This window comes from Hakea prostrata, chromosome 1 (assembly GCF_041222555.1).
Source record: "Hakea prostrata isolate BN-2017 chromosome 1, UWA_Hpros_2, whole genome shotgun sequence".
NCBI classification, from domain to species: Eukaryota; Viridiplantae; Streptophyta; class Magnoliopsida; order Proteales; family Proteaceae; genus Hakea; species Hakea prostrata.
In genome coordinates, this window is record NC_142600.1 from 30438115 (window position 1) to 30456743 (window position 18629).

At 39.0% G+C, this 18629-nt stretch overlaps 1 protein-coding gene across 3 annotated transcripts; it reads left to right on the forward strand.

Annotated features, from left to right (window-relative positions):
- Positions 1-1529: 1529 nt before the first annotated feature.
- Positions 1530-18284, forward strand: LOC149028712 (nuclear transcription factor Y subunit C-3-like). 3 transcript variants are annotated; one of them, XM_089138727.1, is made up of 3 exons: positions 1530-1634; positions 1818-1906; positions 16499-18284. In XM_089138727.1, the coding sequence occupies exon 3, from the start codon at positions 16526-16528 to the stop codon at positions 17321-17323; it is 798 nt and encodes a 265-aa protein (XP_088994853.1). In that variant the 5' UTR covers positions 1530-1634; positions 1818-1906; positions 16499-16525; the 3' UTR covers positions 17324-18284. The 3 variants fall into 3 exon arrangements, with proteins under 3 accessions (XP_088994853.1, XP_088994859.1, XP_088994851.1); XM_089138733.1 differs by having other exon boundaries at positions 1623-1684; XM_089138725.1 differs by lacking the exon at positions 1530-1634 and having other exon boundaries at positions 1715-1906.
- The last annotated feature ends 345 nt before the right edge of the window (positions 18285-18629 follow it).

Sequence of the window (18629 nt, forward strand, 5' to 3'; positions counted from 1 at the left end):
GATAGTTAATGATTACTGCTCTAGTGGAGTTGTTGTCTTAGTGGTCCATTTATAGAAAAAGGAAAGTGGAGGCAAATAGAGCCAATTTATAATTTCATTCTCATTCTCCAAGCGCAAGTGCTTAGCCCCACATGCTCGAGGAGTTTGACCAAACTTCATATCAAAAGGTCCAATGAAGTGGACTTTTAAATAAACCAATCACCTCTTGACAATCTGACATGATTTTCTACTATTTCCACAACACCATGGCCTTCAATAGTTGGACCGTGGTCCACTCATTGTCCTATATGTAAGTTGTTTTTTTCTGGATGTCAATTTTCTTTTATATATATATGAAAATGGGGGAGATGCATTTACAATGAGGGGGAGAGAGAGGAAAAAAAACGAAAAAGAATGAGAAGAAATTCATGTGGACTTTCAAGGGCTAGTATATAAATATATAATGTTATTCTCACATTCAACACTGATAAGGTAAATCTTTCACCTTAACATACGCTGGAAGGGCATACATTAAGATAGTACACTTTCCTTTAATGAAGGAATAATTTTAATAATCAATTCCATTAATGGGAGATTTTTTAGTTTCGATTTTGTTTAGTTATGTGAATGTGAATGTAGTTATTTCATGTTTGGTTATTGTGCGTTCATTGCACATCAATGTGTGGTAGTGTATTACTTCAGGAGATTTGTCAATCTATTGATTTAATCATCAACTCCATTTATGGGTGTATTTTGAAATTTGAGAGCGGTTGGGGGTGGTCACAAGGCCAAAATTTGTGCTAAGGTGGCATGTGTTCACAACACATGCACCCATAATAGGTGCACAAATTGAGCAAGTAGACCAACAGAGATTTTAAGTTTGAGCTTTTGTCCCTCTACATCTTTTCCTTTTCCTTGGGCCTATGAGTACGTGATTGTTGCGATTGAATTGATGCTAAAAAAATTGGAAAAAGTATGCCACTACTCATAAGTAGGTTCCCAAGCTTTAGTTGTTTTAAAACAATTATCCATCTCACACTAATCAATTTGGACTGTTGTTGGCTTAGTCGTCAAACCCCACCTGGTTAAACCATGCCAACCAGTAGATGGATGGAAGTCAACTAAAAACCCTGAATCTTAACCAGATTTCGGATAAACTCCCAATCAAGGGAGAACAATGTTCTCCCCTAATGTAGTAAGGGGTGGGCCCATATGAAGTCATTGGGAATTTTTTTTTTGATATTTTCAATAATAATAGGTGAGCCCCACCCCACGTATTCTATGATTTCGAATGAGTCATTGGGAGGGAACACATTTTTCTTCTTAGCAAGAGATGATAGAGACTCTCCGAAGTCCTAAGTCCTAACTATTTTGGGGCTCTAGTCTCTATTGGGAGGTAAAATCCTCCGAATGAGAAATGAGGATACGGAAGGGTAAAATTGTCAAACAGAAACGGACAAAGTGATTAGACTTTACATGATTCTAAACTCCCTCCGCTCTTGGCAGTAGTCTCTCTCCCCAGTTCACCTACCAAGTACCAACCCTTTCTGTCCTTTTTTTTCTTATTTTCTTTTCTTCTTTCCCATTTTTCTCTCCCTATATTAATGAGCATGACATAGAGTCCAGGAGTCAGCTGGCATCTTCCAAATTTTCAGGTAATGGTGGGAAAACCATAACAAATACATGTAAAAGGAAACAGAAAAAGGTTGAACGATGTCAACTGGGTTTCTTCACTTCACTCATGCTTCTGCTTTTTCCTCTCTCTCTCTAAGTATATATATGTTTCTCTTTGTTTTCTACTTTCAATTATTTGATTACTAAGATTTCCTGTGTTTTAGGGTTCTATATCGGTAAGAATTTCCAGAAGCTCTTTCCCAGCAGTTTGAATTCGAATGGAAGCTCTCTGAACTCTGAACTCTGAACAAAGGTATAGTTCTGATTTTCTTCCCTTTGTTTTTGCTTTTATGATAGTCTTTTCAGACTTCTCTTTGTTCTTTCTGTTCCTTTTTTCTTATTATATATTTCAAAATTTTCGTTTACTTTTGGTTTTATGATTATTCTGAAGGATGATCATTAGGGTTCACCAGCTGTAATGTTTGTCGCGAAAGTTATTATGGTTCGCCTTGCCTTGCTGTTTCTGTTTATTACTAGCTTTGTCTTAGCGCATGCAGTTTTCAGGGAGAGGACTTTGATAATGTTTAGCTTGGGTGGCTTGGTAGTTGTTGAAGTTCCAAAATTTTTCCTATACTTGTGTTCTTCTCTGTTTGACTTATTTTAATTCAGTCATAACAGGGGTGAAGGTACTTGGGCTAATGCGTTTTTACTCTCTCTGTATTTGGTTAATGCGTTTCTACTCTCTCCACAGCTGTTATCTTCCATTGTTGATCTTAGCTGCACTCGTGTACATACGGTTGCTTGGTTTAGCAACTAGTGGGCGTTGCCAAAGTTCTAATTCTCAGGTTCAACCGACGTCTGGGCAAAACTTGACATGTTATGTGCTATCTAAGCTGCTCAAAACTAGTCTAGTCAAAATTGGTCGAAACCTGGTCAAATTCTGCCATGAGTCAGCATCAACTCAAAGTCTTGCACAGAACTGAGATTTAAAGCCATGACCAATGGTGACATTATAGAAGCTGGAGTAGGATGAACCTTGTCAAATTAGAACAATTGATGCTTCTCCCGTAATATGCCTATACATAAGTAGCAAGGTGTACAGATTAGAGCAGGTTAAGGGAGAGTCCATCATTCTCAGGTAATGCCCTTGATGCAATTTCTTAGCCTTACTGAATTGGTGTGATCCATTTTGGAGTCGTAAACCAAGAAACAATCTATAACCAGTTTCCTGGTTTGGCTAGGGCTGGGCTGGTAGCTTACATTGAGTGTGAAATACTTCATCTTACATCTATGGATGGGTAGATTATGTAGGATTGTCGTGATAGTTTCCCTTTCTTAGTTCTGGCTTAGTTTGTTAATTTCTTCTTTAAGTTGTTTTCACTCTTAGTTGGGGGCTTTTTTTCCTTTTCTTCTTTTTTTTTTTTTTTTTTTTCCAATAAAATACATGATGGGAGTTCTCTCTAAATTGAATGAATGAAACTATGTTTTGCTTGAAGCGAGCTTGCATGGACTTGTGTGACTGTCCCCCACTCCCCTTCATCTTCTTCTCCCAGAGATACTCCTCTTCTCTTCACATCCTCTGAGACTTCCTCTCATTTGGTGCCGAACAAAGCTGCAAATATCAAAATAATTAGGAATCCTTGGTTATTAATTATTGTTGATTGGCTCTGATCTGGGTCGTAGGAGGTCTATGGTTCCAGAATCTTGCTGTAAATGTTTCTTCTTGGGGAAGCTTCATTGTCAGGTTCAGACCTGGTTTCTTTTCTACTGCCAGCAGTATTTTCAGAACTCCTCCTTAGCTGATTATTTGCCTGTAGTACTGTACCTTGGCTGGAGTGGTGCTGGGAATGAGCATATTCCTCTTAGGAGAATGTTTCGATTTACCCTTCTAGTGAGTTTTGTAGCCTTGCTGGGTTTTCCGCTTCCCTGTTTCAGCTTATGTTGGAGGTAACCTCTGTGTGTGCGACTATCACCCTGAGCTTTCTTCTTTTCTAAACTCAATTTTATCCCTGAAGTTAGATATCTTCCAAGTCTACGCTTGACAAATAAGTATTATTTCCTATTATGTCCTCTCTCTCCTTTATCTACCACTTTCACTTTTGAATATTTTTATTACTACAAGGATTTTATCTTTGCTTGGCAACTTCAGTCTATTTATAGAATTCCCACTACTATTAAATTTGACTTCTACACAGTTGGGTGGGCTCACAAGCATCCTAAGAACATAGTTGTCAATGCATCTAGGTGATTCAAGGTCCGGGGGGGGGGGGTTGGGGGAATCTGAGGCAGCACCAGTAATGCGACATGAGGCACCTAGGTGTCAGCAACGGACCTGGACATCAAGTCATCTCCTGGACAACTAGTCCTTATAATGGTTGTTCCAACCCTGGTTTGTACAAATCCATCCACTATACCATACAATGAGTGGATGATACCCCACGCATGATGAAAGTCTTATGCGTGTTAACTGTTAAATGTACAAGTCTAAATCTATCCTGAAGTCAACAGCTAGTCTGTCACTGAGCGCACTAGCACATCCCACTTGGCCATTACCCCTGCATAAGACTGCTTAAATGATAACTTTATACTGAAACCATAGTTACTTCATTAAATGAAGCCCACTATGACTGGATCAATATATCCCAAAATGCACTAAACCCAGGTCCTCAATTTGAGGGAGACTACTAATGGCCACACATGCATATCCTGTAAGGCTGTAAACAAAATTTGGCACATGAGGTAGGTAGCACTGTAGCACCAAATTCTGCATCTTAGTGTAGTACCGCAGTTGAATAATCAAAACAGCTCTAAAATTAGGATCTTTCTCAGGGAATGACTCAGATAGGAAAAATTCATAAAACGTAAAATCTGATGGTTGCAATCGTCCCAAACTCCAATCAAGTTCGAAAAATTGTTAGGATAGTATTTTTTTGAAAATTATAACTTAATTTACTGGTTGACAGTGAACATGAACTTATTGTAGTTGTTCCAAGAGAAGGGTAAAACAGTAAATTCACAGGTCAAAACAGAAATCCACACACAGGAAGATGATTGGGAAATGATTCTCGACCGAGGAACCAGTATATATGGGTTGCTGAAACCACTAAATCAATCGAATGTTCAGATACACAACAGTTTTTGTAATATGAGGGCAGCAGACACAATTGAAAATATAAATACGAGCCAGATTTACAGGTCAGATTTGCACCCAACTTGCATCGAGATCATGAATTGAACACACAGACACTCCATTGAATTTGGAGTGGTTAATGGTTAGACTGCACTCAACAGAATTGATGCAAATTTGCATGAACGTGAACTAGAAGGAATTTGCTGAAATTTCAGAAAAATGAGAAAGACTACTTCTCAATTAAAGAAGAAAGTAGTACAATAATAACAAAAGTAGAAACTGGGCTTCAAATTACAAGGAGGTTTGATTGGATCAAGCACCGATTGACCTTGATCTAAACAAGGGGCTCCTTGATCAAACACAAGGGATCTTCAATGGTGAAAAGAGCAGTAAAACCAGGAACGTTATGTATCAAATTTGTGTACAGTTTACAACCTTACATAGAAAACTCAAAATAGATTCACTGAAAAGGAAAGATAACACAATCATTAACTATTAGTTAGCCTAAACTGACTGGTAAAGTGAAATAATAAAGGAAACATACTCAATACATGATTGGACATACCAAATCTGAATCCAGCCCAAAACACTTAATAACAATTAAAATGAAGAAAATCCCATGAACCAAAGGCCCAACATGTATAGAACTTACCCCAAGTACATTATCTATGCTATGTCCTTCTATTCCCTTGCCATTTTCCTATGTTCATTAATAGCACCGAAACATAGCCATAGTTATCAAGTTATAACAATTTTACAGTGTGCAATTGTGCAAGAAATAAAACCAGAATGAAAAGTGCATTGTCTATGCGATCTACTTTTATTCTGTTGCCATTTGCCTATGTATGTGTGAAGTGTCTCATTACTTGCCTTTGCTTGTTTCTTAGTTTATTTTTTTCAATCATGTTCTTGAAGTAGTAATAGTCTGCCTTTCTGTGTCCAATCTTCCTACAGTAGGTGCTTCTGCCTCCAAAAGCATTGCTCTTCCCTTTGAACTTCTCATGCCTAGGTCTTAGAAATTGATAAGCTTTTGAACTTTCTAAATCTACTTAAAGACCTTCTGGCTTCTGTCCGCCCTTGAGAGTAAGATTATTCATATCAGAAGTGACCAGCTGAAACAGTGGTACCTTTTTTGTCCCTTACTCTTCCTCTTGCATAAGGATAAAGGTTATTTGTTGTATGTCCCACTTGATTCTTGGGCATTATAAGATGCTTTGATGGATCAAATGGAGGTGGGAGCAATTGTGTCACCTACCATATTTTTCAGTTTGTTTGGCACATTTGTGCACTTTCAATATGTGGTTGTGAATGGCACCATCATAGCACCCACGCGTGGACAGCTCCAAGTAGGTTTCTTATTTCAGCATTTGCACGGCTTAGTAAATCTCCTTCCGATTTCCTCAAGGTACTTCCTAGCATTCTCATCATCAGTCACACCTTCAGGGATCTACGGATCAATTGAGTGTCTTTTTTTTATTCCTCCCACTTTCCAAAAACCTTTACGTCAGCTGCAATCTCAATTGTCGGTTTTGGAGGCTCATCAACTGTCAGTGCCATGTCTAGCCTCATGATTGCAAGTGTCACTTCTATTGATTCAGCAACTTATCATAATTTGTGCCAGAAAGCACAAACGCAATGCAAGATGTCATGACTGGTAAACATGAAGCACAACATTTTACCAGACAACGTGCATAAATAGGAAAGATGAGATAAAATAGGGGAGAGGAGATATATAAGATAAGATAAAAAGAAAAAAGAAGTAGGTTTGCTTTATAAACGAAGCTAAGGCATCTAGCTTATTGGGAGGTAGCCAGCCTCTTCTCAAGATAGCCTCTAGAGATAATGTTAGGTTTTGATGATTATCATTTCACTGTCTAGCTATTTTAAATAGGCATTCAAGATAACTACCTTTACAGCAAAACATCCCATTTTGCTAATAATTCCTATTCCCACTTTATTGATGACTTGTACCCCCTTCATTTATTACTTCTGAACTACCCCACTACATAAAAGAACATATAACCCCATGCTGACTCTCTTGTTAATATAATTCGTCAATTCCTGCATACTAGAACCACATTATAATAGTACACGCTGATCCATAGGATTAAAAACCCATGAAGCTGATTAACATGACAATCCATTGCCTCAAGATTGGCCTTGTCCTTAAATCATGCATTGAAAGTTGAATCATTATGATCTTCCCTCTCAAAAGATGACATAGGGAGTTCACCAATGGCTCCATGTTTTAGCTTCAATACTAGATATTATGTGCATGAATAAGGGATATGATACATAGTGAAGATGATAAGAATTGGCCGGTGAAGATACAAAACAAGATAAAAAGTGTAGGTTGCTTTTTGGATGAAGTAAGACGACCTGGCTTATTGGTAGCTTGCCAACCTTTTTTCAGGATAATTTAGGGATAAAGATTATCTTTTCCATATGTCTAGCATTGCTTACATAAGCTGCACTGCATATACAACTAAGCAACCTACTCTCAATATAGCCTTAGATTGATTAGGATCAGTTTAGGGCCAATGCTGCAGGATCTCAAATAAGACGTGAAATTTGGGAATTAGGGTTGAAGTTGATGAAATCCAGAATTTGGAGTTCTAGGGATTGTGGAAGGAGTTTGGTGCTGGCGGGGGGTGGGGGGGTGGGTGAAGGGTTGCTATTGGTGGGCCTATAGGGAGAAGGGAAATAGCTGAAAAATCAGAGATGCAAGGGAAGGAGAAGAAGCAACAGAGAGGGGGGGGGGGGGAGTGCTCACATGCACATACAGGCCATGCATTGTCTTACGAACATAAACTCAATTCATATTTCCAATCCGTCTCTTCTGGTGGGGGATCACATCACTTATACAAAAAAGGTTACAAGACTCCTAAAACAAAAGTAACTCTCTTATATTCAAAACTAATTTGAATTAGATACTAAAAATAATTAGAAATCAAGTATCCTACAAATCTAGCTTCTATAATGAATAAAATTAAATGAACAAAGACATTATTTCCTCAATTAATAAAATTTCTACATCCTCGGGTTTGGTTTGGTTGAAAGCAATGCATTTGCATCTACAGAAAGTCCCCTGGTGTCGAGAGAGACTAGCCCATGAGTTCTGTTGATTGGCAATTTGGCATCCACAAATATCTACTTTCATGGGGGCAATAATTTGACGCATCTCATGGTCAACCAGTTGATGGTCATTAGCAAACCACATCTCTTCAATGGGAATCTGATCATGGGTTTCACAATCGAAATCAGACTGTCGATCAATTCTTCAATCTCAACTCTGTTTGTATGTTTATCGCTTTGATTGTTGTTTTTATTCACAATTTAATTAACATCTGTTTAGTCTTCTGACAGTTGAATCATGCTTGACATTGTACCATAGAAATTTTCACTAATAGTGGCAAAGCCCCAAAGGCCTGTTGTCAAACTAGAAAGTTTGCCTTCTATGGAATCCATTAGCTATTGAATTGAGTGAATCATGTTAATCAATCTCCGAGCAATGGGTTTGCAATAATGATGGCAAAATCGTAAATAAGTGGAACCTATAGTGGAAAATAGAATTGTAAGTAGATGAAGACACAATAAGTGTTTTAATGTATGAAGGAGGGAAGGATAACTTTGAAAACAAATAAAAATTTAGGACTGAGGCAATAAAACAAGAGGGTTATTTTCGGCAAGCTGAAAAATAAATAAAGAAAATGTCAAAAGAGGAATTGTGTGGTGGGGTCACCTGGGGGTTTGAGCTTCTCGTCTTTGAACTCGAGGACAGGCTACAAGAACCAATTATGCACTTTGGTGATTTGGTTGTCAAAGTGTCCGCATAGGCTTCTCTTCTTTGAACTAGAGGACAGGCTGCAAGCACCAATTATGCAATATGGTGATTGATAGCAATAGTTGCACAAATGTTATCACTTATCTCTGAAGAAGTTTTGTAAGTAAGGTGGGGTTGTAGATAGCCACATCCAAGCCCCTACAGAGTTGCATGGGTGACAACACTAACCTCAAGGTTACTGATAGATATTTGATCACCTATTCTATTGGTGAATTCAAGGATACAGTTCAGTGTGACCCACCCTCCTCCCTTGAAGGTCTATCATATCCATTTTGGTTGCCCATGACTATTTTATGAGAACTTTTAACATTTTATCTATGCAGGTACTTACTCTTTCAAGCACAACCTCCCTTGAAGGTCTATATTATCAATTTTGGTTGACCATGACTATTTATGAGAAGTTATAACATTTTATCTATGCAAGTACTTACTCTTTAAGCACAACAACACAGCAATGAAGTTCCTTTTTGATAAGGACCTTCCTGAAATTAAGTTCAAGAAGTGGTAGGTTTTTCCCCCTCCGGCAAGTTGTTTCAGTTGGTCTCTCTGGTCCTTTTCCAAATTCAACCACGTTAGGTTCTTTTTGGAAGAGGAGTGCTGACACAGTAGCCTTAGCTTGGCTAGATTAACATGATTCACTTTGGAAACCTAGACCAAGGTGTTAGTTTATGAAACCAGAGCCAAAGAAAGAGCAGAACGAGAGGTAAAGAAGAGAAGTAGGATGTGGAGTTGCATGAGATTGTGCTTCCCCCTCACATGCTGTTTTATTAATAGCTGAAGAGAATCTGGATCTGGGATACTTACCTAAATCTGGTTACGCTCAGTATAAAAACCCACCCCCCAACCCAAAAAAAAAAAAAAAAAAAAAAAAAAAAAAAAGAAAAAGAAAAGAAAAGGAAAAAAGAAAGAAAGAAGAAGAAGAAAAAAGAAAAGAAAAGAAAAAGGAAACAAAAAACTCCCTAAGCATTGCTTACTAGTCAAGCTAGATAAGAATAGAGAGTGCAAAAAACAGAAATTTCTAGAAACCCATGTCATTCACGTCTGTTAAGGGTCTGGTCCCACGGTACACAAGGGCTATGTTCCCCCCCTTATATAGTACTTGTTAGTATCTCCCCTCAATCTAGAGTATACATATCAAAGGCTCCAGCTTGGAACTACAAGAACATATGGTAAAGGTCTTCCTAATCTTGAGCACAAGTAGCATTAACGTCGCTGGTAAACACTAAGAGAATTTCACCCAAGATATGATCAACAGTAACTTAAAAAATCTTTGTCAAACAAACCACCCGAAAATGAGAACAAGAAGCAGTAATGAACATGAATCACATCCACAAGTGTAGCAGCAACAATCATACCAAAGGCATTATCCAAATAATGTCAGTAGTATTAAGTAGCAGTTCCGGGCCTGCGCGGGGGGTTGGGGGGGGGGCAGGGGGGAGGAGGGGCCAGGAGGGGGGAAAACGGGGGGGGGGGGGCGGGGGGGGGCTTTGGGTGGGGTTTGTTTTTTTTTTTTTACTAAACCCACCATCCAAAAAAAAAAAAAAAAAAAAAAAAAAACGCGCCGCCCCCGGCGCGGGGGGGGGGGGGGGGGGGGGGGGGGGGGGGGGGGGGGAGGGAAGGGAAAAAAAAAAAAAAAAAAGGGGGGGGGGGGGGGGGGGGGGGGGGGAGGGGGGGGGGGGGGGAGAAAGGGGGGGGGGGGGGGGGGGGGGGGGGGGGGGGGGGGGGGGGGGGGGGGGGGAACCCACCCCCCAAAGAAAAAAAACAAAGCAAACTAAAGAGAAAGTAAAGTGAAACAAAAGAAAACAAGGGAGACCAAGAGGAGGTAATATTTATAGAAGAATGAGAATAATACAAACAAGGAAAATAATGATAATAATAATAAAAGAGAAAAATAGAAGAGAAAAAAAATAAAGAAGGAGCAAAAAAATGAAGAAAAAAAAAAAAAAAAGAGAGAGAGAGAGGGGGAGAGAGAGAGAGGAAAAAAAAAAAAAAAAAAAACGCTTTTGAAGTTCACGTGGAAACAAGGTGGAAGAAAGAAAGAAAAGTGGAGGAAGGAAAGAGAAAGAAAATAAAATAAAACAAAAAATATATATATTTTGTTAACAAAAATATAGGTGGGTTGGTTATTAAGGAAAAAAGAAAAAAAAAAAAAAAAAAAGGGGGAGAGAAAACTAGAGGAATAAATAAAATCTACCAATGGCTGCATCACAAGAGTTTGTTAGTAGGCTGGATCTCCACAATGGAAGATAAAAGTGTAGCTCTAATGTCCACACAAGTAGATAGAAGTGCAGCTCTGATGTCCACACAAGTAAATAAAAGTGCAGCTCCAATGTCAACACATGTAAATAAAAGTGCAACTCCGATGTCCACACATTAGCTCGTTGCAAGAAGGCAAATAGCAGGTAATAATTCTGTTCGGCCAAAGGCAGAAATAAAGCCTCAACAAAGGTCTCTACTAGTCAAATCTAGGTTAATAAGAATAAAATAGGCAGTATAGGTTAGTGCAGACTAAGTTGCTAAGTAAAAGACAATATAGGTTATTGTGGACCAAGTAGATATGTAAAAGACAATATGGCTCACTGCAGATCAAGTAGGTTGTTGTTGTTGCTGTAGAATACCATCGTAGGATAAGATTCTTTAGCAGATATAAGTCTTCAATCTCCCCCTCATGTGTAGGCATTACATGTGGACAAATAATGACAACCAATATCTAGTCTCTCAAAGTATGAGCACCACAAAAAACACATAATAAGCAAAAGTAGCACTACTTCCAAATAGGAAGATCCCAAGCAAGAATTTCAAATTCGCCCTTTTATGGTAGACATTATCTTCATTCATCAAGCAATTACAAGCTCAAGATATAATATCCAAACTCTCCTCATGATTATCAGGTGCATGCATGTGCCAAACTTTAAAATTTGGTTCTAAGTATCCAATCAGCTAAGTTATGGATCCGTCGAAGTACATCAATCTATAATAGCAGTGGCAGCATATTAATGAAACAGATTGTAAGATGAAAAAACCAAAATATGTAGAAGGGTTTAGGAGTTACTGCGTGAAGGTATACTAGGTACCATAATTAGGTAATGGACATGGGTGCATTAGAGATAAAGAGAGGAGTAAGGGTTCAAATTAAAGGGATTAAATAGCGAATCAGCATAAAGGCAAAGGTGAGGGATGTAATGGGACAAGAAATTAGAAGAATTAAAAAGCTGAGACAATTCCGTTGTTGCGTTTATCAAAAGTCACCAAATACCACAGTACCCAAATATGCAGCCAACAACAAAGAAGGAATTGGCGAAGTTATCAACAACAATGGGAAAACCTTTTAGAAGCTGAAATTTATGGAGATAATAACCCAAAAGGAGTCCTTGATCGGCAGTTGATTAAGGTTTGGGGATAAAATGGATGGAGATATGGATTTGGACAAAAAGCAGAGTATCACCCAGCTTTGAGGTAGAGGTTCTGTACTATGCAGCAGTGTCCAGTTCGGGTTCCTATCACCATCGTAAAGAAAAACCCTTTCTTGTCAAAGATAATAACCTCAGAGTATGAAGCTAAACAATCTAACAGGCAGGGAATAACAACAACATAATAGTTGCCCAAAAACCTTCATAGAATAGAATAATAACTGGAGAGAGTGGTCAGCATGGTAGGGGCATCAAGGCACCATAATTCCTTCAAACTGGGATCCAGTCTCCCTCTAGGTAAGTGCATTAAGCCCTAAAAATCTCAATAAAATCAAAGAGGTAGTTAGGATGTGAAAGCAACTTCAGAAATTTTGGAGGAAGTTCACAAAAACAACAGTCGCAGGCGTAAAATAGGGCTATAAATAGTTTAATCCTTCATGTCATGATAGGATAAAAAGATTTAAATCATAGCTTGAACAGAAAGTACGCTTGCAAAACAGTAGCAAATAGGCAACGATGATTTGCTGCAAGTTGAATAAGAATCTCCTTGAAGACAACTCTCAAAACAGCATAAAGGAAAACCAATGTTCAAAAATTCAGCTTCATCTGATGGGTAGGATTCCTTTATCTAGAATTCAAATAAATAAATAAATAAATAATTAGGAGAATAACAGCCCAGATTAAACACCTTTGGTATAAAATTAGCATAGATCAGACAGAGAGGATTTAGTTCTTCATGTGATGGGTTGTCTGATCACATCCAAGTAGAAGACATGTAGCAAACTGCTGCACTAAGTAGAACCGGAGTTTCTAAGGACTCTCCAAATAGCAGGGAGAAAATAGCATCCCAGGAATCAGATTAAGGCTCTGATACCATGTTTTATGAAACCGTAGCCATAGAAAGAGCTGAACCAGAGGTGAAGAAGACGAGGAGAAGGGAGACTTGTAGGGGATGGCTCTCCCCTGCACATGCTGTTTTATCAATACCTAAGAATCTGGATCTAGGGTGCTTCCTAAATTTGGTTACACTCCATATAACGAAAAAAGGAAACTGATCTCCCTAAGTATTGCTTGCTAGTCAATCTACATAAAAATAGAAAGTGCAGAAAATAGATGTCTCAGAAACACATGTGAGTCAAGGCTGTGATTATAACCAATGTGCACTTCCACGGTACACAAGGGTCATGTTCCTTCCCTTACATAGTATTTGCTAACACAAGGGATGATCCTAAACTGGTTTCTGGGAAGGGTCAGAATTAGTAATATTTTATTTACTTTATTTGGTATCTTACGTATAGTTTCTTAGGTAGTCTCCGTTCTTAAAGAGTAGATTATTATGGTTAGTTCCTATTTGAAGTTTATTTCCTCCTAGTTAGGTTTCTATTTTTATCATCTATTCTAATAACCATAAGAAGTGCTCAGTGATGAGATTTGATTGCCGGAGTGGTTAAGAGACTCCTAAAATAACTGTCTAACGAAGAAACTAATTCAAATCAGTGAACTAACAACATTTAGAAAAGTCAAATATCCTGCGAATCTAACTTATGAAATAAATAGAATAAAATAAACAAAGACGTTGTTTCCCCAAATAACATAAGTTCCTAATATCCTGCTAGATCGATGACTTAAGTTGGACCGGGTTCATCCCTATTTGGAAACCCAGATGGGTATTGCTCGGTCCAAGGTAGTGCATTTGCATTACTTGTTCTGTTCAAAATCGGACAAAACTGATTGTTAGAATGCGAAGTCTGAATTGTCGGTCTTCGCAATCAAAATTAATAAGACCAAGATCTAGGTTTTAAAGGGTAGATTAGTTTCCTAACTTGGATTAGATGAAAGCGCTGTTCAGGGGATGATGTTCTCCAAAGGCTTGAGAATTTTTATGGTTGGGAAGGCTTGAATCTACAAATATTAATTCTAGTATTAGGGTTTCTAAATGGGGGTTATTGGGTTGTTATTTTCTCTTTTTCTTTTTTTTTTTTGGGTGGGGGGGTGGTTGGAACAATCTTTGGTCCACAATGCCTTAGTTAGCAATCAAAACAGATGAAGAACATAACAAGGGTATTGTTCCACATCGTTACCATTGTTGTTTCCTTCAATTTGGTGGTTGTTCCTCCGGTAGATCAACAACAAGAACAACAATAGCAGCCCACCAAAGCCTTATCCCAATTAAGTGGGGTCAGCCACATGGATCCTTTCATTAGAAGATGAAATGAGAAATGGAAAATGAAGCTGAACTATAATATTAAGAGAAAATAGGATAGCCTTCAAAATGAGGATAAACTCAGCTACAAGTTGTTAACATGAATCCTTCCTAAACTAGGTTCCTTGCGAGGTCAAACTAGGTACAAGCCCCAAGTTATGCAAGTCATTCTTCACAACCTCACCTATAGTCATTTTAAGCCTGGCCCTAGCTCTTTTAGCTCCTTCAATTGAAATTATATCAATTATATCACTCATCCTTACTAGTGTGTCCTCAAAATTCCATTGCACATGACCACTGCAGACGGGATTCTCTGAGTTTGCTGCTGATTGGGGCAACTGCCACTTCAACTGGTAAACCAGCTGTATCCAATCCAAGGTGCCCTTCTAGAATATAAGGGATGAAATTATCCTTATCAATATAAGCTACCAAATGGTTGGGAGATCAGGCACTGATATCTCCACACCCTGTATGTGTGAAGGCCTGTTGGAACCAAATCAAGGTGGGGGAATATGGTCAATTTGGCTGTGTGGATGATATGTCAACCAGGCGAAGATGGAGAATATGGTTGGGTAGGCCATGAAATCCTGTAGAGGAACCACTAGCTTGTAGTCTGTTAGCGCTAATTGAATTCTGTTCTGAAGAAGACAGTCGTTGGAAAAAGCTATCACCTCTTAATGTGTTATAAGAATTTCTTCGATTATAAAGTTTCTTCTAATTTTCCTCAATCTGATATGCCATTTGGGTTGCTTCTTCAGCATTAGACATTTGACTAGCTGCAAGTGTGGCACTAATTTGTGGACATAGGACATTGTGAAACTATGTTGCTAGGACTTCCTCCCTCTACCGAAACTCAGAATTAATGGCCAAGTAATAGAATTTGGCCTCTACTCCAAAATTGATAATCTATCTAATGTAGCCTCAATAGGATTGAGGGGCAAACAAGAACTGAAATCTGAGCCAACTCAAAATTTGGTGAGTTTGATTGAGGTTTTATGAAATCTGAAATTTGAGGCTTTTGGATTTAACAATGACATTTAGAGTTGTGGTTTTGATCAAACCATAGTAGCTGGAAAGGGTTTTGCCGTCAACAGATCAGTCAAAACTGATGGTTAGAATTTAAGATCTAAATATTGTGTCTTCCTTGTAGAAACTGGTAGGATCCAAACCAAGGTTTTAGTGATGGTTGAGGCTGACTTGGATCGAGTTAAGAGGCTCAATAGGGTTAAAACTTTAAAAGGATGGAATTGGAATATGAATGGTTTCTAGGGTTAGGTCTTCTCTAGACTTCTTTATGGACGCTGTAAATAGAAGAGATAGAGGATGTGTGGAGAAGTTGAGTTGATCTTTACCAAGTTACATACTTCCCAAGGCAGCAACTTTTGGGGCTGGTCTTGTTGATACTGCGGTCAAACTGAGGAGGGGAGGGAGGGGAAGTGAGTCAGTTTCTCACTATCTGCCACACAAAACAAACAACAATGTTTCCCCCCCCCAAATTGTGAGCCCATAGCAATCTAATCTTAGGGTTCAGATCACATGAGGGAGATCTGCTGATTGTTAACTGGTACCTTTTGTCATATGATGTGGTTTCTGGGCTAGCTGCATCTTATTAAGAGGGCTAGGGCTCTTGCTTACATGGAGTAACTCTTCTGCTAATTCAGTTGCAGGAAAAGAACCCTGCATCATTGGTGTTTAGGCTCTTTACTCCCTGATAGTTATTCTTTCCAGCCACCATCCTGGACCATGTTGGCCCCCTTATTAAAGAAACCGTGGTACACTCCCTCATTGATGTGGTGTTGGAGGGTCCACCAAACTAGTGGCATTAGAAACTGTCTCCCTTAGATATCCAATGGTTTGCCTAGGGGTTGGGGGGGGGGGGGGTGGTTATGACATGGCATATGGCACTTACCTGTCATTTAGCTTTCTCATAGTGCTCTTTCTTGTAGACTTCAAGTGCTGTACTATACTTTTTCATATTCTTCTATAGTTGCTATGGCATCTAGGTGACCCAAAATACTGGAGGGGCCATGCATGCAAGGTGCCTGAATGCCTGACGTCACATAGGCAATGTCCTGAAAATTGTTCTCTTACAAAATTTTCTCTAACCAGAAAAAAAGGGCAATTAGTATTCAAGCATATTAGTTTCTGGTTTCTTGAACAATTCAAGTTAGCTTTTGGATCTGTTCAGGTCCTGCAAATTACTTTCTTTAAAAAGGCAATTGCTGTTGTATTGTAATGAATTTCTTTTAATTTTCTAGGTGTCAGTTTCGTAAGACAACTTTCTAATTACATGTTTTTCATTTTTCATGTAAAACCAGACAGATTTTCTTCGTACTGAAGCTACAATGGATCAGCAAGCTCATGGACAGCCCCATGCCATGGGAGTAATTGGTGGTGGAGCTCAAATGCCATATGGTATGAATCAGTATCAAGCTACCCAAATACTTGGGGCCAATACCTCTGGACCAATTGCAACATCTGTACAGTCTCCCGCTCAGGCAGCAAGTTTCACGGGCTCCCCTGCTCAGCTTGCACAACACCAACTTGCTTATCAGCAAATACACCAACAGCAGCAGCAGCAACTGCAGCAACAACTCTCGTCCTTCTGGACCGAGCAGTACCGAGAAATTGACCAGACAACTGATTTCAAGAACCATAGCCTGCCACTGGCAAGGATTAAGAAGATCATGAAGGCTGATGAGGACGTACGAATGATATCTGCGGAGGCACCTGTCATATTTGCCAGAGCCTGTGATATGTTCATCTTGGAGTTGACACTGCGTTCTTGGAATCACACAGAAGAGAACAAGCGACGGACACTCCAGAAGAATGACATCGCAGCAGCAATCACCAGGACTGATATCTTTGACTTTCTGGTTGATATTGTGCCCCGAGAGGATCTGAAAGATGAGGTGCTTGCATCAATGCCCCGAGGGGGGACCCTGCCGGTTGGATGTACAACAGACGCTCTTCCTTATTACTATATGGCACCTCAACATTCACCACATGTTGGAACTCCAGGGATGATCATGGGTAAGCCTATGGTGGATCAGGCAATGTATTCTCAACAGCCTCGTCCTTACATGTCTCAGCAGATGTGGCCTCAACCACCACAGCAGCAGCAACCACCGATGGATTCTTAAGAGTGAGATGAAACACTTTTTAGTGGATTACTATACTCCTTTCAGTGAATAGTTTGGAAACAGTGTGAGTGAGCAAACTATATTCTTGTTTGCTTGTCTTTGGAGTACATGTGACTCCAGTGGCTAACAAACATAGATGAAACTTGAAAGCTTGGCATTTCGTTTATGTCAATCTTGTTTACCTTTACTATAGATAATTAGTCCTTTTTATATTTCGGTTTACATCACCGCTAGGTTCCTTTGTCAAATCTGTTCCTGTGAAGCATCTATATTTGAGGAATAACATATTTTCTTGTGGAATGAGGGTGGCTGTCTAATATTTGATCTCATTTCTTTTAGTTTATGAATAAATAAAGGTTGCTTGTAACATCTCAAAACAAATCATGATTAGGTGACACTTGAATAGTGTTGTGTTGCCATTGATAATTTGTGTCTGTGTGCTTGCATCTTCTTGTTACCAAAATGTTGAGGTTGGAAGTTATGGTCTTCTCTTGTTTGCCCTTTGTTTCTGGATTGGGTGATATCTGCCATCTTGGCTTCCTAGTTTTTTTATTATTTTTTTTTCATTGTTCTTCTTGCCTGTTTTCTGTGTTTGGGGCCTCTTGGTGTGCTCCCTTCCCTGTATTACACACTCCATGCTTGTTCTATATTTTTTTCCTTTGCTGTTGGTATGTCTGAATTTTCACATGGGGTGTAGAGTGAGCATCTCTTTTAGATTCTATTTTAGTTATTTATCAGGACCATTTGGGTTCTAGCCCATAGCTGATGCACCTGTTTCAAGGATAGATCAAGGCCTCAAATTCCCATCACATCAATAGTCACAGTTTACCACATGCTTAGATCCTATGTTATCTTTTCATACTGATGTTAAGACATCAAAGAATCCAAATCCTGGTATTGTTTCCGGTTGTGACAACGCCAGTCTTCTACTAAGCCAACCATGCTGGCGCTTTGCTCTTCATAAGTACGAAGTCAGCCTATAATACTTCCCAGAGAGTTGGGAAGGGAAGATAGCAAGAGAGTTTTGAAGAATGAAAGTTGTGTTGGTTCCAGAACTCTCTTAAAAGGCTAGCAAACTCACATGCTTAGTACCTTGTCACAGTGAGGCTGTTTCTATTTATAGGCACCTCAATGTGCAAAGAAGGGCTAGGATTTGTATGAGTGCCCTCCATCCAATGGCAGAGAACTTTTTAGTGAAAGATATTTTCTACAGCCCCTAGATATTCTAAGACTAGGATTCTAGATTTTTACAAGGATCTAGATATCTACAAGGGTCCTAGATAAGAAATATCTAGTCTTCCTCACA